This window comes from Rana temporaria, chromosome 3 (assembly GCF_905171775.1).
Source record: "Rana temporaria chromosome 3, aRanTem1.1, whole genome shotgun sequence".
Lineage (NCBI taxonomy): Eukaryota > Metazoa > Chordata > Amphibia > Anura > Ranidae > Rana > Rana temporaria.
Window position 1 is genome coordinate 33,726,341 of NC_053491.1, and position 23,898 is coordinate 33,750,238.

Sequence of the window (23,898 nt, forward strand, 5' to 3'; positions counted from 1 at the left end):
AACTCATTGATTAGGGGCCTCGCAAAGGTGACGAGGGCGGGGTTTCATAAATACGCGGAGTGTTTAAAAGGTTTACGCCGTGATTACGCATCTTACGCGGTAATTAGGCGAGCGTGAGAAACGAGGAGCGAGAGACAGGAAGGTAAGGAAATTAAAAATGTGATCAGCAGAGGCCTTGAAAATGTAGACACATGGGATGGGGGTTTGGGCTGTTGGTTGCACCCTTTTTAAGCTATTCTGTCTATGGGGTACCACAATGTTATTTTGGTATCCAAATGCTTTTGGACACCTCACAAAATAGAGATGTGAACAATGCTGTACCTCATTGACACGTTTTTGAATGGTGTATTCAGATCAGGCAAAGTATTGTTCAAGTGTTGGTTGTACAGAGGTCATTAGGAAGTGTCTTTTATGTCATCCATTGTCAGGGGCATGAGATTTACACATGAAAGAGTGCCTAGATGAAAACTGTCATTTGTAAGCATTGTTTAATTTTATATATTTAAAATATTTACTGCAATGTGAACAATGGCTCTGCATCTAGCAAATCAATGTTTGGTACAAGCAATGCGGCCGAGCTGCCAATCATTGTTTAAACAAGAGAGACTGTGTTTGGAATTAGATATAGGTAATAAATTTGAAGACACATATTAGATCAAGGTCAACGCTGATCCTTTGGAATATTTATTTTTCTGTGGTTTATGTTTTTGTAATCTAGACTCAAAAAGAAATATAATTTTGAAACAATTGCAATGGACCTCCTACAAAGCAAGGAATCTATAGAGGCCTTACTTCAAAAATACCAGGACACGCCCATCCTGTGGAATTCTAAGCACTCTTTATATTGCAATAAAGAGGTACGAGCGGCAGCACTAGAAGAGCTAGCAAATTATATGCAAACTTGGGTGCCAGGATGCACTGCCAACATGGTGAAGGATAAACTTGCCAACCTCAGAAGCACATACAGGAGAGCATACAAAGCTAATAAAATCAAAAAATCAGGAGCAGCAGCAAGACAAGCAAAGGAACCCAAACTGTGGTATTATAAACAGATGGCTTTTTTGCGGGACGAAATGGAAGGCAGGAAAACGATGTCCAGTCTTTCTTCCAACCTTTCCTCCATGCTACCTTCCAGCGGACATTCCCCAGATGACCACAGCCCTGCAGAGTCGGAGGAAGAGGGCCTGGCTGACAGAGATGCAGATCTGCCACCCTTCGATGAGGAGGTATAGTAGTTTCCTCTATATTTCTGGCGTAAATAATTCTTGGTGGATTAATGATTTGATATTGTAAAAAAAAAGCCAAGCTGGGAAAAAGCAAAAAAAAAGGTGTACAGACAAATAGGTGTCAGGGATGACAACTGCAGGGGTCAGAAGTAGAGTGTATTCAAGTAATAATGAACAGAAAATACTAAACGAAAAACATGAAAATGAGTGTGGTTTTATTTAGCGAAATTGTAAAAAAATTCCTTTTTTTTCCACACAGGAAGAAGAGATCAGCCAGGAGGTGGCAGATCCTCAGGTGTCTGTCAGCCAGGAGGAGGCCGGGGTCAGTGGCAGCCAGGAGGAGGCCGGGGTCAGTGGCAGCCAGGAGGAGGCCGGGGTCAGTGGCAGCCAGGAGGAGGCCGGGGTCAGTGGCAGCCAGGAGGAGGCTGGGCCCAGTGGCCTGCAGCAGGTCCACCCGGCCAGGAGAACCACCACCAGCCAGTCTTCTCCCCCCCAGGTGAGGCCATCAGGCCGAAGGAGGCAGTTGAGGCCTGTGGAGGAGGCAAGCCTCCGCATGATCCAGGAGGCAAGCGCCATCATGAGGGCCCCCCTCAACCCCACAGAGGCCTTCAGTGCCTCATTGGCCCATGATTTAAATGAAGGGGAGGAGGACCAGAGAAGACTGGCAAAGGCCCTGATGAACCAGGTCCTTTGGTGGATGCAGAGGGGCCTGCTGACCCCAGACACTGGGCTATGTGACCCGGCCCGGCTTGCGGAACACCATCCTCCTGCTGCCACATCAACCCCACCTGCAAGACCCCGTGTTCGATCCGCTGGAAGGCTGCCTGGAGGGAAGGCTGGAAAGAGGAGGAAACGTTGATTTTCTGCCTTCCATTTCCTTCCACATAAAGGACATCTTGTTTGTACTACCACAGTTTGGGTTCCTTTGTTTGTGTGCTGCTGCTTCATATTTTAGTGTTTGGCTCCTGAGGCTTGGAAGTTTATCCTTCACCATGTTGGAAATGCAAGTTTGCATATAGTTTGCTATCTATTCTAGTGCTGCCGTTCTTTTTATTTTTTGTGCTGACATTTGCCAGAATAAAAGGCTTTTTGCTTTCATTTGAAAACATGTCTATTGTTTGATATACTGTGGGGATTATTAGGCAGCAAACCTTTAATAAATATACAATGGGTAATTTACAAAGGACACACTCCTTGGGGGGGGGGGACATTTGGTGTGCCAACATGGTTTAATATTCTCTAATGAAACACCAAAAAAAAAATAAAATAAAAAAAATGAAAAAAACATGTTAAAAAAAAATAGTTTAAATGGTGACATAACTAGAAACCAAAAAAAAAATTAAAAAAATGCACATTCCTTTACAAAAATGACTACTCTAAATTATGGAGGACCACCAACCAAAACACACGTCTGGCATAGAAAACATTATTAAAGGATTACATCACAAGCAAGAAATGTGACATTTCAGTATGGGACAACTCTATTGAAATTGCATCAGCAAGAGAACGGGGTTATTCTAGCAAGAGAAGAATTAAGAAAACGAGGCTTTAAAATGTGGTTTAGTGCGCCTTTTTAAGACATTGTTCTCTTGCTAGAATAAAAGGTTTCTAATGACGAATGTGCCATATCCCAAAGAAACGCGAGTTTTACCTGAACGAGCGCTCCCGTCTCCTCATTTGGACTGAGCATGCGCGGGGTTTTTGTACGCTGCTTTTGTGTACAGACGACCGAACATGTCTGACGGACACGATTCCAGCAGACTGTTTTAAAGCAAGACCAGGAAACAGTTGTTCGTTGGAAAACGGTCTGGCCGACGATTGTTTGCTGGAATTCAGTACGTTACTGCCTACACACGAACGAACATGTCCGCTGAAACTGGTCCGCGGACCAGTTTCAGCAGACATGTTTGGTCGTGAGTACGAGGCCTTAGAGATACTTGAAAACTATAGCACATTATGATTTTTGCTTACATTACCCCTGAAAAAGGCACGTTATAAAATACTGACACAATTAAACAGCTCAGATAATGTTCAAACTATGGGTCTTATTTACTAAAGGCAAATAGTCTGTTCACGTTCAAGAGAAGTTGCAGAAAAATTTGCTCCAGAGCTTAGTTAATGCAGAGTTCCACTCAGAAATGAAACTTCAGTGGATCGGATTTCTCCTCCCCTCCAGTGCCACATTTGGCACCTTTCAGGGGGGGGTACCTGTCAAATCCGGGTATCTGCTCCCACTTCCTAGAAAAGATCGCTGAGTCCATAAGAGAGGTATGGACTCCAGAGACAGAGATATAATTTTGCCCCTGTACAAATCATTAGTAAGACCTCATCTGGAATATGCAGTTCAGTTTTGGGCACCAGTTCTCAAAAAGGACATCGGAGAACTGGAGAAAGTGCAGAGAAGGGCAACCAAACTGATAAGAGGCATGGAGGAGCTCAGCTATGAGGAAAGATTAGAGGAACTGAATTTATTCACTCTTGAGAAGAGGAGAATAAGGGGGGATATGATCAACATGTACAAATATATAAGAGGTCCATACAGTGAACTTGGTGTTGAGTTATTCACTTTACGGTCAACACTGAGGACAAGGAGGCACTCTTTACGTCTAGAGGAAAAGAGATTTCACCTCCAAATACGGAAAGGTTTTTTCACAGTAAGAGCTGTGAAAATGTGGAACAGACTCCCTCCAGAGGTGGTTCTGGCCAGCTCAGTAGATTGCTTTAAGAAAGGCCTGGATTCTTTCCTAAATGTACAGAATATAACTGAGTACTAAGATTTGTAGGTAAAGTTGATCCAGGGTAAATCCAATTGCCTCTCGGGGGATCAGGAAGGAATTTTTTCCCCTGCTGTAGCAAATTGGATCATGCTCTGCTGGGGTTTTTTGCCTTCCTCTGGATCAACTGTGGGTATGGAGTTGGGTGTATAGGATTTTACTGTATTTTTTATTTTGTTTTTTTATTTTTTGTGGTTGAACTGGATGGACTTGTGTCTTTTTTCAACCTGACTAACTATGTAACTATGTAACTATGTAAATCTGTACCGCGAAAAATGCAATGTCTTGCCCCTCCCCCCGGTGCCTTCTGGGAGACACACAGGACCCAGAAGACAGCAGGGACCCTTAAGAAAGCACAGTGCGACTCACGCATGTGCAGTAGGAGACAGGCTATGAAGCCACAAGGCTTCACTTCCTGTTTCCCTTTGTAAGGATGCCCGTGCCTGCACCCCGGAGCCGAGGGACGACATTGCGGGCTCCCTGGGCAGGTAAGTGTCCTTATATTAAAAGTCAGAAGTTGAAGTATTTGTAGCTTCTGACTTTTGTTTATGTTTTTTTCCCCAGGTGGAACGCCGCTTTAATGAGGTGAAGCTCTGTTGACTTCCACCATCCAATCATGTACAAGCAAAACTGCAGTTTTTTTTCCTAGAATGTGATTGGGTATTCTAAGCAAAGAGAAGCTTCGCCACACTCTCTAAGCTCTGGGGCAACTTTCTTTGAAAGGTATAACTGCCCTTGCAAAGTGAACAGCTTTGCCTTGAGTAAATCAACCCTGTGACTCTACTTTTGCAAAAAAATTTTTTAAAGTGGATGTAAACCCACTCTCATCCTTTCTAAACTACTGCCATAGTGTTGATCTATAAGGATAAACATGCCTCCTGCATGTATCCTTCCTGTCAAATGTCTCCCCTCTGTCTGTTATAAGAACTGAAAAACTGCAGATTCTGTGGGTGGATCTGTTGTCTGGAGCTCGGTGGGTGGAGTCGTGATGTCAGTAGACCACCGCCCACCTCTACACTCCCCTTGTCAACATGCATTTTCTCTTGTGTATTCCTTACACTAAATTCTGCTATGACCCCCATTGATAACGTCCGACTAGTGACGAAACGCGGCTGGGAGGCTACGTCAGTGATGTCACCACGCCAAAGGAGGAGGGCTCCTTCAAGCCGGCCGGCTTTTGAAATATTGACTGTTATATGCTGTTTTTAATCTACTTTGCTATTCATAATTGGGGAAACTATTGATCCACTCGTCACCCTGGGGGAGCCGTGATCTGTGTCTGGCTTGCAGTTTACCGTTGGGAGGTTGTATGCTACGAGTCCTGGAGAGTCGTATCGAGACAAATCGTTTCATCCAGTGCCCCTGAGGCATTAAAAGGCCCTGGCTGGGTTGTAGCCAAACGTTCGAAAAGCTTGCCATCTGGTAAGCTGCTTACTATTGCGGTGGAGGGCTGACACTGATTGTATGCATGTCACCTGGTGGTCTGGAGTTTCAGAAGTATAACTTGATGTGCTAGCTTCTATGGAGTCTTCACCTACAGTTCAATGAACAGTGTCAACCAGCTTTACCAACACTTAGTGCATTCGTTGGCTTCTATAGACTTTTTGGGTTCAATCCATAAATTTTGTTCATATTGATTATTGAGTTAATTTGTTTTCTGGCGCGGCTTTTTATTTTCCATTGCTTATTGTGTATATCGCACGTTAGCTGCTGCCTGTAGTCCCTTTGTGTAGTAGCGCGGTATTACCCCCCCATTTATCATATTATAATTCATGATTTTGTTTTTCAAACCTTATCATACCCGGGATGCCTACTAGACTCTTGTTTGGTCAGATTTAAGTGAGTTATTCCTAAGAATTACAGGCCTACAATGTAAAACGCCAAATTTCCATGCAAAATATTGGTACCGCTTTCAGCGCCTAAAATCTGAAATAATCATGAATCCTCTTTTTAACGTCGCCACAGGTACCGACTGAAAGAGGAGTCAATCCTTCAGTGTCCGGTCACCTCGATCCCCGGTGGTTCGTCAAAATCCTATTGGACCGCCAGCCTCTCATTGGCGCTCCTCAGATGGACTCCCCACTGAACAGCTACAATTGCTTGGGATCTTCAGAATTGGGAACCCAGTCGACTACTGAGTCCCCGTCCTGCTTGAATGCTCCGGACCAACTTAGGCCCGAAACCAGGAACACTGCATAGCACGCCTGCTCCGGCCAGGTAGGCCATAACGCCGGAGCTCTGTGTCATGGCCACCCTGAAGGTGGGTGCCACACCGGAAGAAGAACCCCGCCAAAATGGCGTCTGTTCCATAAGTACCCTCTCCCAGCAAACTCTCCCCTGATTGGCTGCTGGCAAGAGGCACCCAAACCTTGACTCCACTGCTGCCACCTACCGCACCGGGATGGAAAAACACCCCAGCACAACAGAATAAGCCCACAGCACAGCCAAGCTGAAACAGAGACCCAAATCTGAACTAATTAACAATGGTCAGAGTTACTTAACTCTCTAACCCCCTCTAAATTTCAACAGCACCAGTTCTGAAAAGTAACCAGGCGCTACATACAGTTTGGCAAAATGACTATACTATTTTGATGACATTTTCATTTTTTTTCATCATAATAGCAAAAAAACAGCATATTACAGAGTGCATTATCCCATTAAAAAACGAACTTGCAAATATTGATATAGTAAAAGAAAATATAGAATAGCTTTTGCCTGAGTTCTCTGTTCATATAATAGATAGCTTTTTGAATAATCTACTAAGAGGCTGTGAGGCAGAACAGCCTAATTGTGCACATTTCACATCCAAAGTGAAATGAGGGAGAGAAAAAAATCATTTGAATGTAATCTAAAAATCTGCTGGAAACAATTAGCACTATTTAGAGGGAAATATGTTAGGTGGCACCCAGGAGGCCAGATGTTTTATAGAGCAAAGTTTCCACGTAGTCCATGTTCGGCGGTGTAATAGTGAGTTGACTGTATGGAGAAAATGATAAAGAGACCTCTAGGGGAATATACAAAAGGAAGGATGAAACTCAATGTGAAATCATTTGGCTGAGTCAAGTTTCATTATTCCGGGGGGACTAATGCAGCTACTTCAGATCTGAAGCATTAACAATCCAGCTCAGGCCACTTTTGCTAATGTCCCTTCAGGATCACCCTGCAGGGATTCTGATGGAGAGGATAGTCATCCTTTTAATTACCAAATCATTTAATGTTCTACTACACTTCTCAAACATACGGGGATTCTCTCAAACATATGCACTTATAAAATAGATGAGGCCTAAGAGATCGCAGCTTGCTCCATATGGCTCCTTCTAGCTCAGAGCACACTGGGGCTAAATATTTAAATGCATCATAACTGGAGCATTACTGTTTATTTTTCATGCGTTGCAATGACTGTCCATATAATATAATGACTTTTATTACTCTGTACCGCATGCATGCACAAGGCAAACACAGATGTTATTCTTTATTTTCTTCTTTTGTGTGTGTATCATAGACTTTTCTATATTACGTATGTGTTGTAAAATTTAAAGTGATAGTAAAGGCTTATTGTTTTAAAAAAATTAAAATAAATAACAAACATGTTATACTTACCTGCTTTTTGCTGTGGCTTTGCACACAGCAGCCCCGATGCTCCTTTTCTCAGGTCCCCTGGTGGTGTTCAAGGCCTCTCCCTCCTGTAGAGTGCTCCCAGAGCAAGCAGCTTGCAATTTTGTTTGGGTACAACATCGCACGACTGCACAATTTTCAGTTAAAGTGACGCAGTGCCCTATCGCAAAAACATGGCCTGTCATTGGGCACCCAAATCTTCAGGGGCTGAAGTGGTTAAAATAAAAACAACATACATGTTATGCTTACCTGCTCTGTGGAAGGATTTTGCACAGAACGGCCCGATCCTCCTCTTCTAGGGTGCCACGTGGGCACTCCTCCCTTTCCATGGGGGCACCCGTGTGAGTGCACTCCCGAAGGACTTGGCCCCACTCCCGTGTCACTGGATTTGATTGTCAGCAGTGGGAGCCAATGGCTCCCTCTGCTATCAATCTGTCCAATAATGAGAGAGAGACAGTGGCTTGAGCATCTGGGCTTGCATCGCTGAAACAGATAAAGCTGGGGCAGCTGCAGCACAGAAGGTTTTTCACCTTAATGAAAGGAAAAGGGCCTAGGTTTAACGTACATCCAAGGCAGGGTGATACTGCGGATGTACAGATACTTAGTGTGCCACCGCCCCGATATTAGTGGAATAGGCTTGGAACTAGTGAATTTGACTTTGAAGGCACACGATAATATAGTAAGAAAACTAAATACATTTATTATAGGAATGTCATAAAAGCAGTTACAAACATAAAATCAAAAGAAATCAGGTAAATAACTGGTCCACATAGGTTGTCACAATGATAATACAGTTCTACCATAAAAAGCTCAGATACAAAGCATGATTATAAAGTTGACTTATATAATGTGTAACCGAGTGGTAACCCAGAGGAGTAGGAGGACTTGCTCTACATGTTGCGCGATATAAAAGGCGCTTCCTCAGGAGCACAGACATTTCAATAAAGGGTTAACCACGTTGGAGGTAGACAACAGTCAGTCTTTTTTGGCCTAACGTTGGCTGTAGTTCACAAAAGTGCTAATCAAGCCAGTTAGGGGGAAAATATCGTTGGAGCAAAAAAGTGTTGCGTTAAATGGAAGGGCAATCAGTTGCTGGTAAGCAAAAGAAGAAGACTCATATTCCAGGGGTGTGCACGGATGATCAGGCTATAGGCTGGGTAAAGTAGGCCCGGAAACCAATGAACAGGGGGGTAAGCCTGACTCACTAATTGCTAGCTTGTAGGTCACCAATCCAAGTGAATGGAGATAATATGCAAGCAATAGCAATAAAGGGATCCTTGAAGCCCAAAGCCTTGCTGCGCACCCGTGTAAGATTCCCCTGGTTAATGGAGGGCGCCTATATTCCCCCTAACTGGCTTGATTAGTACTTTTGTGAACTACAGCCAAGCTTAGGCCAAAAAAGACCGACCGTTGTCTACCTCCAACGCGGTTAACCCTTTATTGAAATGTCTGTGCTCCTGAGGAAGCGCTTTTTAGAGCGCGCAACATGTAGAGCAAGTCCTCCTACTCCTCTGGATTACCACTTGATTACACATTATATAAGTCAACTTTATAATCATGCTTTGTATCTGAGCTTTTTATGGTAGAACTGTATTATTATTGTGACAACCTATGTGGACCAGTTATTTACCTGATATCTTTTGATTTTATGTTTGTAAGTGCTTTTATGACATTCCTATAATAAATGTATTTAGTTTTCACCTTAATGGACAGAATCCATTAGGGTGTAAAATCTTGAGACTAAAATCACTTTAAGTCAGCCATAAATGGATTGAAATTCGACCAGTTCAGCAGGGAATGGCTGAGATTTTATTCTTTTATGGGCAGGATGATTGTGCTCAAATCGATCCATCGATTGACTTGGGTAAAACCAGCCTGTCGCATTTTTATGTGTGATTACTGCTGGCTGCCAAGACTAGGTAGCAGTAATCATTGTGTTTTGCCGTTGTACTCGCCAGCAGAAAACAATAGCACTGTGGGAGGCATCAAGCAATTTGTTTTCCTTCCACCGATGAAGGAAGGAAAGAAAATCAAATAATCTATGGGCTGCTTTAGACTGGGAATGTTTACATCTGGGACTCTCCATCCAGATTGGCTGAGACACAGCAGTGTTGCCATTGGCACCTGCTGCTGTCAATCGAATTCAGTTAGCCAATGAGGGAAAAGAGAGGGGGCGTGGCCGAACACTGGCTCTGTGTCATAATGGATTCAAGAAGCTGTAATTTGACTCTGGTGCCCCCATAGCAAGCTGCTTGCTGTGGGGACACTCAACAGGAGGGAGGGGCCATGAGCTCCAGCCAGGAACATGAGATGAGAAGGATCCGGGATGCTCTGTGCAAAACCACTGCAACAGAGAGGGAAAGTTTAACATGTTTGTTATTTTAGTAGAAATAATAGACAAGACTTTACAATCACTTCAAGCTGGGGAATGTTTAGATAAGGCTAGGCTTTCCATGAATCATTTACCTGAGCCTTCTCAAGGAAACAACTGGCCAGTGGGGATGTTTTTTTTAAGATGATCGATTTTTTTTTCTGAGATACCTAAGACCTTAGATTTGCTGAGTTATGGGATCTCACGTAGAGCTTAAAATTTCACAGTCTATCTTGTGCTCCTCATCAAAACAATATGCAGCATTTTATTATTATGAACAGGCTTATATTTTTTTATGAAAGTTTCCCTGCTTATAGCCCGAGCAACCTATCACGCAAATAACTTCTGGAACAAGTCTATTCAAATGGTAGAAAAAAGGGATTGAAATGTTACTGTGTTATTGCCCAGCAGGAATGTTCTGGATGAGACATTGCAAACAATGTGTTGCTATAAGGTTCTGAATGTTGAATTTAAATTGTGACTATTGGCAAGCCAAAGCAAAGCAATAGGAATATCACAGATAATGCTGACTGCTGTATTGTCTAGTGGATGAGTTCTCATTGACTTGCATTATTAGCATGAATGCAGCCGGGGGTCCAAAAAATTGGTGCAGCAGACAACTGACCCTGGAAGTCTTGCAAGCTTTTGGTTATACACACAATGATGCTTACACTATAAATATTAACATGATAAGTGTTTTAGGTTTGCTAAAGCTCACAAAAGTGCTGTGAAATGATACTCTATTGCCGCGTACACACGATCGGACATTCCGACATAAAAACCGTGGATTTTTTTCGAACGGACTGTTCGCTCAAACTTGTCTTGCATACACACAGTCACATAAATTTCGGAAATTGCGAATGTCAAGAACGCGGTCACAAGCCAAGAAAAATTAAGTTCAATGATTCCGAGCATGCGTCAAATTGATTCTGAGCATGCGTAGGATCTTTGTGCGTCGGAATTGGCTACAGACGATAGGAATTTCCGACAAGAACTTTTGTTGTCGGAAAAATTGAGAACCAGCTCTCAAACATTTGTTGTCGGAAATTCCGACAGCAAATGTCCAATGGAGCCTACACACGGTTGGATTTTCCGACAACAAGCTCACATCGAACATTTGTTGTCGGAAATTTTGACAGTGTGTACGCAGCATAATGCGTTCTTGACGTTCAGAATTTTCGAGAACATTTGTGTGATCGTGTTTATGCAAGACAAGTTTGAGCGAACAATCCGTCGGAAAAAAATCCACGGTTTTGATTTAGGAATGTCCGATCGTGTGTATGCTGCATATGAGTCCATAATTCAACATACAGACTAAATCTATTAGATGTGTCGGCCAAATTATATTTTTACAAATTGTTTAGGTCTTTGTACAGTAATAGTGATATTTTTTTTTTTCAGAATATTTGTGTTGGTTAGATGGAGCACTGCTTTGTGCATACATTTAGATTTACATTTTAGAAAAATAATCTTACAATCTACATACTCGAACAGTATTTTTGGCTTGTGTTTTAGTTTTCCTTTTAAACAATGTAATCATCCTGTATTAGAAACTTAAAATAATGTGTCCTGATTTTATAGTGACAGATTTAGCTATGTAATTATTGAAGTTGTAAAAAATTGCATGTCCATTAAGTTTAACCACTCGCAAAGCAAAACTAGCAGTTCTGGATCAGAGAAATCCATAACAGTAACCTCATGGGCAACCGTGGCTCGAAGGAAAGAACTCCTTATTGACCTCAAAAAGAGTCAGCTCAGTTCCTTGGATCAGAATATTATACTACTATCTTTGTTAATACATAAAGAGAAAGTATCAAATTAATCTCACTAAGACACAATTACAGACTATCTTCAAGATACAGAATCACCCTGACATAGTTGTCAAGGGAGCTGATAAAGGAGGAAATATTGTTCTTATGACTTGTGTATTTTAGGAGAATATGTGTTTTAAAATTCTTTCCAACCTTGACTGGTACTGTCCAATTAGCTTCAAATTTACCACGTCCTTCAAAACTCAGTTTCTAGACATCATTAATGATGCTTTCCTAAAGGGACTTATAGACCAAGATACCTACAATTACCTTAATGTTCGCTCACCAGGGTGGCAACCTTTTATGCGCTACCCAAGGTGCATAAAGACACTCTATCGCCCCCTGGGAGACCGATCATTTCAGGTATAGGCAATCTAACCAAAAATGCTAGTAAACTAGTGGATTCAGTCTTGATGCCACACGTTATGGTCTTGCCCTCTTATGTCAAAGACACTCTAGCCCTTCTCAAACAAATCGAGGGCATGGTCGTTCCTCCCGGCTCCCTGCTCGTGACTCTGGATGTGGAGGCTCTATACTCCAGTTTCCCTCACGAGCGGCGAGTCGAGATGATGCGAACATTCCTCTACTAGGAAGATCATCACCGATGGCCCTATAATGATTTCATCATCAGGCTCCTACAATTTATTTTAACCCACAACTGGGACAGTTTTTGCGGCTCCCACTACCTCCAGGTGTAGGGTGTTGCCATGGGCACCTGTTGTGCCTCTGGATATGCCAACCTGTACCTGGGGGGGTGGGAGAGGCATCTGTTCTCCAGCGAGTCCATGGCAAAATATTTTTGTCATGTGCTTGTTTGGATGTGTTACATCGATGATGTCTTTATCGTTTGGACCAGTTCACAAACACTCCTTGATGAATTTATCGAGAGTCTCGGTGATAACCAATTCAATCTAAAATTCACCTTTAATTCGGACAAAACCACAACAACGTTTCTTGACCTCTCGGTGTTTAAAAATAATGATAATTCACTGGCCATCGATCTGTTTTGGAAAAAAACAGCTAGTTCCCACCCTCCATCTCTCTTACGGAGTATCCCCTACGCTCAGTACATTAGGTTACGACGGCATTGCACCTACATGTCTGATTTTCGGGCACACAAGACACAAAACGTCTAAAGACCAGGCTATTGGCTCGTGGGTACAGTAAATACATTTTACGACAGGCATACAACAAAGCCATTAATCAAACTAGAAATGAATTACTATACAAAGCTGCATTGGGGCAGCCATATCTATATAAAAAATCTCTCTTTCTTCCCCTAATTGATTTTTCCTTTTTTCTGTAGACACTGTCTTACTGACAGAACCATTTTTCTGTCGGTAGTTGTTGAGGTGGTTACCTCCCCTCCACTGTCTGGACATTTGGCAATCTGCTATTTGGAGTTAACTCCAGTCTAAGGTCTGCCAGTGGGATCCCGGTCATACACACTGTTTACCAACAGTTTGTGCTATAGTCCTACCTTCATATCTTTAGAAACAACGGTGAGTCTAATTTTTTTTTCTTTTTCTTCATGTTACTTAGGTATTGTCCTTTCTTTTTCTGTGTCCTTTTAGAGTACCTACCACATGCCCAGGAGGCTGGTTAGGTTAAAAGCGTTGTACATTCCTTACCCCTCAATCAGTGGTTGGATTGACTCTTTGAGATTCGATTGATCCGTGAGTTTAATAATGAATCATCTATTTTTATTTTGTTTTAACGCCTTTGCATGGTTTCTTTGTTTGGATACCCAATATGGGTGTTTCTGTAGACAAGGCTTTACCCGTATGATGATTATCTAACCATGTTTTTGACCATTATGTATACCTTATATGTGACTGGCCATTGATTTGTTGGGTGTCTTACCTGGATTTTTATGCACTTGATGTATGGGTTGGTCCATTTATTGCATTGGTAGCAACATGTTAGCAGCTTTTTAACCTTTTAGTTGTGATTTTTATATGTTTTATGTATAAACTGGTTTGACTAACTGACATCTTTTGATGTTTTTCTGTTTATGTTATGTATGTCTGTTATTAGACCTTTATGCTCCTGATGAAGCGTCCTGTACGCGAAACATGTCGAGAGTAAAAGCAAGATCTACTACTATGCATATTGGATTCGGCTTCAGACACTAAGGCCCCGTACACACGGCCGAGGTACTCGACGTGCCAAACACATCGAGGTCCTCGGCCAGTTCAGCCCTGAAGCCGCCGAGGAGCTCGGCGGGCCGAGAGCTCCCATAGAACAACGAGGAAATAGAGAACATGTTCTCTATTTCCTCGTCGAGCTCCTCGTCGGCTTCCTCGGCGAAATTGTATACACGGCCGGGTTTCTCGGCAGAATTCAGCTAGAAACTCGGTCGGAAGCTGAATTCTGCCGAGAAAACTGGTCGTGTGTACGGGGCTTAAGAGTTCTATACCTTTTTGTCCATGCACTGTGTTTATGGCCTTTTGTCAGTTGCATTTTGTGAGTACCCACTTTTACACAAAAAAATATATATATTATTAAATTATCTCTGGTAATGCACTAGGTGTGCGCACCTTTCATTTCTGTTTTTCTTGTAGTCTGCTCACATCATTTGTAATAAAAACATCTTTACCATTCGGAAGCTTCCCTCCAACCACTTTGTATATTATTTTATATATACTGTGATTCTGTACCTGCCAAATATGCTGCAGAAATTTCCCTCCACTAAGGCTGGCTGCAGCCATTTTAACTGTGGGCAGTTGAAGCTGCTGCCTCTACACTTCCTGGATTTACACAGACACACATGGCCAGCTTTCACTGGCCCTCTTATGACCCTCTTATGACTCATCCCCCCTCCCTTCCTGGCAAACTCAAAGAGTGAGAGAGAGCTGTGCATGATGTCATATGCCTAGGCTAATGACAAGACAAGAAACAGGAAGTGGGCTTTATTAACTAGCATTAAAAAAATGTTTTACTATCCAAAGTTAAAACAAAAAGAACAGAGGATTTAATAGATGGAAAGATGAAAAAAAATACTGAAGGTTCGCTTTAAAGTGATTGTAAAGTCTTGTTTTTTTTCTATTAAAATATCAAACATGTTATTTTTGTATACTTGCTTGCTCTGTGCAGTGGATTTGCACAAAGCAGCCCCCATCCTCCTCTTCTCAGGTGTCTCTACGGTGCTCCTGGCCCCTCCCTCCTAGTCAGTGCCCCCACAGCAAGCAGCTTGCTAGGGGGGCACCCAAACCGTGCTGCAGCTCCCTGTGTCCATTCAGACACAGCTGCGGTTTGGCCCTGCCCCCTCTCTCCCCTGATTGGCTAACAGACTTTGATTGACAGCATACTTTTTTTTTTTCATTTCACCGTCTGCTAAAAACTTTTGTGAATCAGTACTGCTTGGACCTTGAAGAAGGGGACACACCCCAAAAGCTCGTCCATGAAAAATTATATGTTGGTGCAATTAAAAAAAGTATCACAGACACCTCAAGTATCTTAATGCATAGAATGCATTAAGATAAAAAAACATTTTGATTTTACAACCCCTTCAATTTTAAAGGGGTTGTAAAGGTTTGTTTTTTATTTTCTAAATAGGTCTGTTTATGCTAGCGCATTGTTGGTTCACGTACTTTCTCCTTCGATTTCCCTTCTAAATGATTTTTTTCTTTGTCTGAATTTTAAACTTCCTGTTCCTCCTCAGTAAGCTGTTCTGACTGACTTTACAATGCTCGGATGATGGTGGAAAGCTTACTGAGGATAAACAGGAAGTGAGAAATTCAGACAAAGAAAAAAAAACATTTAGAAGGGAAATCGAAGGAAAAGGTAAGTGAACCAACAATGCACTAGCTTAAAGGAACCTATGTAGAAAATAAAAACGAACCTTTACAACCCCTTTAAAAACTATTAGCTAAGCCACTTGCTGCCGGGAGATATACCTGTACGTTGCAGGACTTTAAGTGGTTATACCAAGCAGCGGGAGGGGGACCCCCACTTCCATCTCCTTCCACTGCCTTCCCGTGCTCTCCCGTCCAACCGAGGAACTCAAGACTGCAGCCATTGGTTCTGCTGGCTGATGATAGAACTGATTTGGGGACCGAAAATTCCCAGATCACCTCTATGGCCTAAAAAACTGGAAGTGACAACTATTTTGTCACTTCTGGTTTCACCATCTGCTGTTTTGAAAAGATAATCATACCGCCTTCAGTATGAGCTGAAGCTTTTAAGGGCAGAGGAGAGATCTGCGATGTCTCAGTAAAGAGGACCTGTTATTGCTCACTGCTATCACATTGTTTACATTCCTTGTGATAACAATTAAAATGATAAAAAAAAAAAATACAGTGTCAAAAAATTATAAATAATTCATACTTTTACAATATAATATTTATAATAAATTCCTTGATAACCTTTCTCACTACAATGTGTACTATATGTGGTAACCATTGAGCCATGTGTACTGTTTGTTGGTGTAAAAAATCAATATATTTATTAATCTTAGTTGGATCACCTCTAGGTCAGTTGGCTCTTGAACTTTCCTAAGCACACTTGTGAAAACGAGATGAGACCATATATTGCTGTAGATAGCTGCGCTTGTAGGATTTTTAACAAGCAATTACACCTGAATTGCCTAGAAGTAATCATATCAAGCCGCTGTTAAAGTCATCAATAGCAAATTTCATCAAAACAATAAAAAAATCACTATAGATAGGTGAAACATTGATTCATAAATGAAGGTTTCCAGTTTTGCAAAGTCCTACAAACTACAATAATTAATTGTACACTTGTCTGTTAGGCTTTTACTACGGGGAAGAGTAAATACTAGAGGTGCATCGAATGGAAATTTTGGTGCCCAAACTAAAAAATCAGGATTCACTTGTCCGAAACTGAAACTGAAAATGGCAGCTTTTAAAAAAACATATATATTTTTATATATAATTGTATTATATTCGACTTTTTAAATAATATCTTTGAATTTAAATGACTATGAATTTATTGTCGGACATTATAGGCACATTTACGTCAAGAAAAGCTCAAAAAAATTGCATCTCTTTAAATTCTATGTATGGATTCACACTGGTCTGTTGCATACCTTACAAATTTTTGAGATGGGAATGAGGGACGCCCATTAGCAAAAGTATGTAGTTATAGGACACACACTCCTGCCGCACCCCCTTAAAGGAGAATTTTACAAAAAATTATTAGGTAAACCCACAAGTGTTTTTTTTAATCACTGATATTCCTTTATATTGGCTTTGAAAATTTACAAAGGCAGCAATTTAGAAGTTGGATGAAAGGTTTAGCACTGGGAGACATTTTTTGAAAGCTAAAAAGTGCATTTTATGTACAATTATATAGATCTGACCAACATGAGGGACAAATAACTAGGAAAGAGGGACTTTGTTCCAAATCAGGGACGGTCCCTTGAAATCAGTGAGAGTTGGGAGCCATGCTGTTGTGCTTCTGGTATTAACAATCTTGCTTGTTGCATTTTTAAATGGTACTTTACCTACTCATGGCAAATCTCTAGGTTTGCTTTATTATCTCACCTCTACCCAGCATATACTTACCTTTCCGTTACTCCCTGGGATCTTCCAGGCATGGGGAACATGTGACAGAGCTTGGCAAATTAGCTGATTTCAGAAAGATTTGTAAGCTATGACTTCAGTGACTTTTAGATTACACAGGAATTGTCCATGGCTCAATGGGATAGCTTGGGGGGGAATTAAGGTAAGTATGCGCTGTTAAGGAGAACTAAGTCAATGTTACCCTGTTACTTTGCCAAGCACTGGCAAAGCGCAGGCTTACTTTAGGATACACAATGTAAGAAGGATAACTGTTTATGCACTTTTTTATTTTATTCTCAATTTGAACTCCTCATATTTGTGACCGGTTTACTGTATACATGCACATGCTTTTTATTTTATTATGTATTTGCAGATAACATCAGCCAGCAGACATATTACAGATGCTACTAGTTACAATATAACAATTATGATTATTATTATATCCCTAGTATTATTATATCTCTAGCTATTAAGAAATGTATACATTGCAAACTAGGCGCTAATAAGCAGATGGACAACTTTATTTAAAAAACATATATATTCTGTCTTATAGTTAAGGATACTTATTATTAATATTATTATTACTATTGTTTATAAAAGCTTTTTTTTTTATGTCACAATGTAGAGAATAAGATTTCCTATCATCTGTGCCCAGTCTTGCCACACAAAGTTAATCCAGCTCTGAGCAATCCTCTTTTTATTGTTCAGGGAAATAAAACAAACTTCCAGATAAAAACCAAAGTCCTTGCTTGAGTGACAGGTTATTTACATATCTCATGCACTGCTTGCAGACATACACAGCTTCTGTAAAAAGTGCTCAATTCACATCCCCCTCCCCTCTTCCCTCCAGCTTTATGTATATTCTGATGGCTGTTGCATTTTCTCATGGCACTGAACTGTGACTCACCCCATATTTTGAAAACATTTAATCAAAACACAGGGGAGGGGATGTGAATTGTGCACTTTTTTTCAGAAGCAAGGACTTTGGTTTTTATCTGGAAGTCTGTTGTACTTCACTGAACAATAAAATATGATTGCTCAGAGCTGGATTAAAGCGGGGGTTCACCCTTAGAGGGCACTTTTCCCCCTTAGATTCCTGCTCGTTATTACTAGGGGAATCGGCTATTTATTTTAAAATATGTGCAGTACTTACCCGTTTACGAGACGCATCCTCTCCGTCGCTTCCGGGTATGGGCTTCGGGAATGGGTGTTCCTTCTTGATTGACAGGTTTCCGAGAGGCTTCCGACGGTCGCATCCATTGCGTCGCGATTTTCCGAAAGAAGCCGAACGTCGGTGCGCAGGCGCAGTATAGAGCCGCACCGACGTTTGGCTTCTTTCGGCTACGAGTGACGCGATGGATGCGACCGTCGGAAGCCTCTCGGAAGGCTGTCACTCAAGAAGGAACGCCCGCTCCCGAAGACCCATACCCGGAAGCGACGGAAGAAGATGCAGCTCGAAAACGGGTAAGTACTGCACATATTTTAATATAAATAGCCGATTCCCCTAGACCGAACGAGCAGGAAGCTAAGGGGAGATTTTTTTTTTTTTTTTAAATGGGTGAACTCCCGCTTTAACTCTGTGTGGCAAGACTGGGCACAGATGATAGGAAATCTTATACTCTACATTGTGACATAAAAAAAAAAAAATGGGGTTTACATCCACTTTAACAGGAGTATCTTTTAATTAAAACAATGATGTAGAACTAGGGTTACATTTTTTTATTTTTCTTATTATTCTTATTATTATCATTACAATTTTTTGCTATTCGTGTGAACACATAACTTGACATTCAAAATGCATACATTGCAAACAAGACATTGATAAGCATATCAGGGATGCAACTTTATTAAATCAATTATTCTCTCCGGGAGTCTGGGATCAATATTAAATGTTTACCTATAAATCTTTTTCATATTCTTCCTAATTATTATTATTGTTATTATTACTAATATTATTGTTAAACATTAAAAAAAAAATTTTTCCCAAATCTCTTTATTGATTTTCATTCAAATTCATTACAAAACAGACTTCTAACATACATATATTATACCCCTTCAAATACATACATTTCATTTCCTACCCTGTTTAAAAACCAGTCTCAACGTATTGTCCTTATAAACCTATAATTGAAAGTGTCCCTAGCTCCTGTCCTTCCATGTCGTGCCTTTTTCCCACTGTCCTCTTTTCTTGGACTAAGTTCTATTCCTACCCCCGCCCATCCAGACCCCTACATTGACTTAAAATGCGAAGATGGAGAGGGGTGTCCCTAGGGAGGTAGGAGGGTCGGACAAGAGGAGAGAGAGAGAGAAAAAACAAAGGGGGCCCCATTGTCAAAAGGGGTGTATTAAATTGACCCATTATAGGGCTTTATTTAGAGGGGCAAATTCAACGGCCCCATGCACTCCCCCGTGCTCCAATCACTAAAGTGCATGTGCATTCAAATTCAGAAGAAGAAAGAGAGAAGGGAAAAAAAGAGGGGGGGATGAGAACCCCCATCTTGAAATAAAGTTTCTTATAAATTAGCCCCATTGAGGGTGCAAATTAAGAGGGGACTATACCTACAGCCCCAATCCCACCGCCATGTCCCTATCTATAAAGTGCTTAGATGCAAAAAAAAATAAAAAAAGGGGGGGAATAAGAACAAGAACCCCCATCTTGAAAAAGAGTGTCTTATAAATTTACCCAATTAAAGGAGGGGACCTTCAGCCCCAATTCCACCTCTGTGTCCCTATCTCTAGAGTGCTTAGGCTCAAGCACCAAAAAAAAGCCTAAACATAAAAATTTTAACAGATTGCTATCAATAATTAACATTAACAATGAATGTGGTAAAGTTAGGGGTAAATGTTACATTTTCCGCCATTAAGCTTATTTTATTTATTTTTGTATTACACATATAAAGCAGCCTTTTGGAAAAGAGAAAAAAAACACATAATGTTATTAATGTTCTTGTTGTTACTGAAACCTTTTGACTTTGGAGTGTATTTATTTACTTAATAAGTGCAAAGAGCATTATGCTGCAACCCATAGATATACAGATCTGATTTTATTTATCTCATTACACCAAGGTGGCCCAGAAATGGGCAGATGAGTAACGGAGCACAGCGGGCAAACTTTAAAATATCATTGTTCTTTTCACATGAAAATATCAGCTAAACAAACCACACCAAAATACACCTCCCAGTTTAAATGCATTGAAAATGCAGCAAGAAGGCATAAATAATGCCCCTGTGATGCGTTGTTTGAGTCACATGACCTATGAAAAATACACTATAAGCATAGTAACATTGTTGTAAAATCACATCAAATCACGCCAAAATCACGATGCGTCTTCGGGGTGCCACTATCGTCACTTTTTCCTCTATCAGCAAAATGCAGGAAACACAATTTTCGGCCGATATGTTTCCACTGCCAAAATGTTGGTGAATTATTAATAATTACATCTGTCAAGTGTTGCTATCCTTGACCTCACTAGAGAGATTTCCCATCACTTTCCCAGTGGGAAAATTTACCACATATAAAAATCACAGGGGTTCCATCCCTTCCCCAATCATTTCAAAACTGCTCATGTGTGTTTTTTTTTTTGCACAGCACTTCTATACAGGCCTTTTTTCTGAGAAAATAGGTGCAGGAACTCAACCACGACCCCCCAAAACCCCCCTCCCGCCACACATACCGTCCAAACCACATCAACTAGTGAATGTGGTCAAATTCCACTAACAGTTGAAGTGTCTTAAAGGGGCATTAAATACCAGGAGTGCATTATGTGCAGAATTCAGAGTTTGGGGGTTGTTACACACAGTGCAGAGTTCAGGGGTGTGCTGCACTACACAGAGTGCATGGCTCAGCCTTCTCCAACAGTTGCCTACCTCTGCATCCCCTATTCACATCTCACTTTCACCCTTTTTCAGCTCTGACCTCTGCATGCCCCCATCATCTTCCTCATTAAAAGCTTCCACTTGTCTTAATTGTATTGCTGTATTAAGCTGAAGCACCCAGGGGGCTCTAGTATCTACCCACACACTGCAGGAGGCTCTGCCTCTCTCACTTGAAGGGAGATCATTTAGTGGGGGTGTCAGTACCTACACCTCCCTTGTCTCCATCATACACTCAGTGGGAGCCGCTCAGGAGATCAGATCTGTGGGAGCTGTTGGGAAACAAGCTGTCACTTGTAAACACAGAAGCCAAACTTCTGTGTTTACAAGTGATAGTATTGAGCAGGACGCAGAGGGCCTGAGCCAGAGGTGGTGGAACCGAGTTCCACCAAGTTCCAGCTGAAAAAAAGCCCTGCTTCTATATAATATGGTAGACATTTTGACTTATTTATAGTAACTATGCCATATGCAAAGTTTCCAAACCCAAAGCAACAAATAAATATTATTGTTTTTTTAATAAACTAAAATATGATTGGTTGGGCTGCAAATGGAAACAATCACGCAATCTTTTGTACTGTGTTGTATTGCTTTGTTGAGTACACTTGAATCTAACAATAAATGGCGGAAGTGTCCTTACCCTGTAGTAGTCTGTACTGTAGACGTCTCTGGACATGCCAAAGTCTCCAATTTTAACTTGCAGGCTTGCTCCCACTAAGCAGTTCCTGGTGGCCAGGTCTCGATGTACAAAATGTTGAGATGCCAGATAAACCATTCCTGAAGCAATCTGTGTGGCAATATTTAGCATCTGTGACAGGCCCATGTCTCCTTTAGTCTGTCTTGGCTGCCCATCAACAAGGATCATGGCATCAGGTCCATGGGCTCTAAAAGTACAAAACATGTTTGGACAGTCAGTAGAGATACCTTATAGAATATTTTTGGCAGTTGTGTAAAATTGAAGAAACCCACTGTGGTCTGAGTTCATAAACATTTGCGTATAAGGACCATAATGGATTTTTACACAAACCAATATAAGCCTGAGAACCTAAAGTAATCATATGCAGTAAATAGCACTTTTTAAAAGATAATATAATAACTACAAGAATGTCCCTGACCTTAAATCTATCCTAAATGGTTGTAAACACATGTACCTAGTGAAGTGACTGGCCTCAGGTGATACACAGAGATGAAACAGATCATTCTTCATAAGTTGTACCTGTTTATCTGCATAATTTGTTCACTATATGCACTCAAAGCCCAGAATGGATAAAGCTTGTCTGAGATTTCAGAAAGTAGGGAAAAGCTATAATTACACACGGCAGAGGTCAGTTAGGGGATCTCTAAGAGCTTATTGGATGGAAGGTACACCCCCCCTCCTACACAGCTCACAGAAACAGAGCTGAGTCTGTCAATCACAGCCTGTGTGCTTTAGCTCCCACTCCAGTTATCTTTTTTCTCTCTGTGTCAAGAAAACTTGTCAGAAGTGATTCAGTCTGATAGCACAAGAATGAATCAATACAAAGCAGCAGACACTAAAAACACCACAGGGTTGATTTACTAAAGGCAAATAGCATGTGCACTTTGCAAGTTGCTCCGGAGCTTAGTAAAGGAGCAGAAGCTCTGCTGACTGTTATCATCCAATCATGTGCAAGTAATTATTTTTTTACTTGTTCTTGCATGTGATTGGGTATTCTTCACGAAGTGAAGCAGTCTATTTGCTTAGCAGGGATGATAAATTGACAGATCGCTCCCTGTGTACAGAGCTCTGTGTTGAATATCATCACAGAGCTCTAGGGGCAGCCCGTCCATTAAGGGCACAGAGCCAGAGGCTCTAATAGGCTCCAAAAGAGAGTGGACTTGGGGCGAAGAGCACTGTGAACCGAGCCCATCAAGTTGTGTGACAATAGCGAATGAATATTCGCTATTTTCACACTGATTCTCCTACCGACCAATCAGGAAGCAGGTCTGAGACACGTTTCCCGATTGGCTGAAAGGAGAAGCATTCCGATTGGCCTCTGAGGAGGGAGGAAGAGGGAGGAGATGGAAGCCACTGTGATGCCCATGGAGGACAGCAGGAGAAGATGCCCGCTGCCTGTCACCCAGGAAAAGCGCTGCCCCCCTTAGATGGGGTAAGTGCTCTGGACCAGACCAACCAGACCGGGGCGGGGGGGAGTGTTACGGCTAACCCGCACTGACCCCCCTGGGTGACTGTGGGTGCACTGTTTGCCGCCCCCCCCCCAAAAAAATTACCACCAACTGCCACTGCATAGCTCTCAACTGTGATTGTACAAAGCCAATCAGCATGTTTCAAATGTGAGTCATAGGCTGGGAATTGCTGACGGGTTCCCGCAGCATGAGCCACCTAGGGGGCGCACCCTGAACCCAGAGGTAGGCATTGATATACCAGTATGTCGATTTGCCCATGGCGGCTGCCCATCTGTAGTACATTGCGGGCGGGCGGGAAGTGGATATACATATAAATTATAAATATCTATAATAAAAATGATTATACTCAAAATAAGACACATAATATGTTTTATACACAATTACACAATATAATTTTGTTGGGAGGGACTCGTGCTTTCTTAATACTTTTATTATGAGAAATAGGTCCCCCTATCTGTCAAAATCCAGACAGCTGTGAGCTATTTGTGTAAGCTTAGAATACAATTGATTTTAGCCTAGATTGTGTTTTTCACAGTTGAC

The 23,898-nt window shown here is 41.5% G+C and overlaps 1 protein-coding gene across 2 annotated transcripts in view; it reads right to left on the minus strand.

Annotated features, from left to right (window-relative positions):
* The window catches only part of NTRK3 (neurotrophic receptor tyrosine kinase 3), a 936,199-nt gene that overhangs the window by 36,979 nt on the left and 875,322 nt on the right, over window positions 1-23,898 (minus strand). For both annotated transcript variants that reach the window (XM_040342395.1, XM_040342396.1), the window contains one exon: window positions 21,833-22,076. In XM_040342395.1, the coding sequence (XP_040198329.1) occupies window positions 21,833-22,076 (244 nt within the window). The remainder of the gene's footprint in view (window positions 1-21,832; window positions 22,077-23,898) is intronic.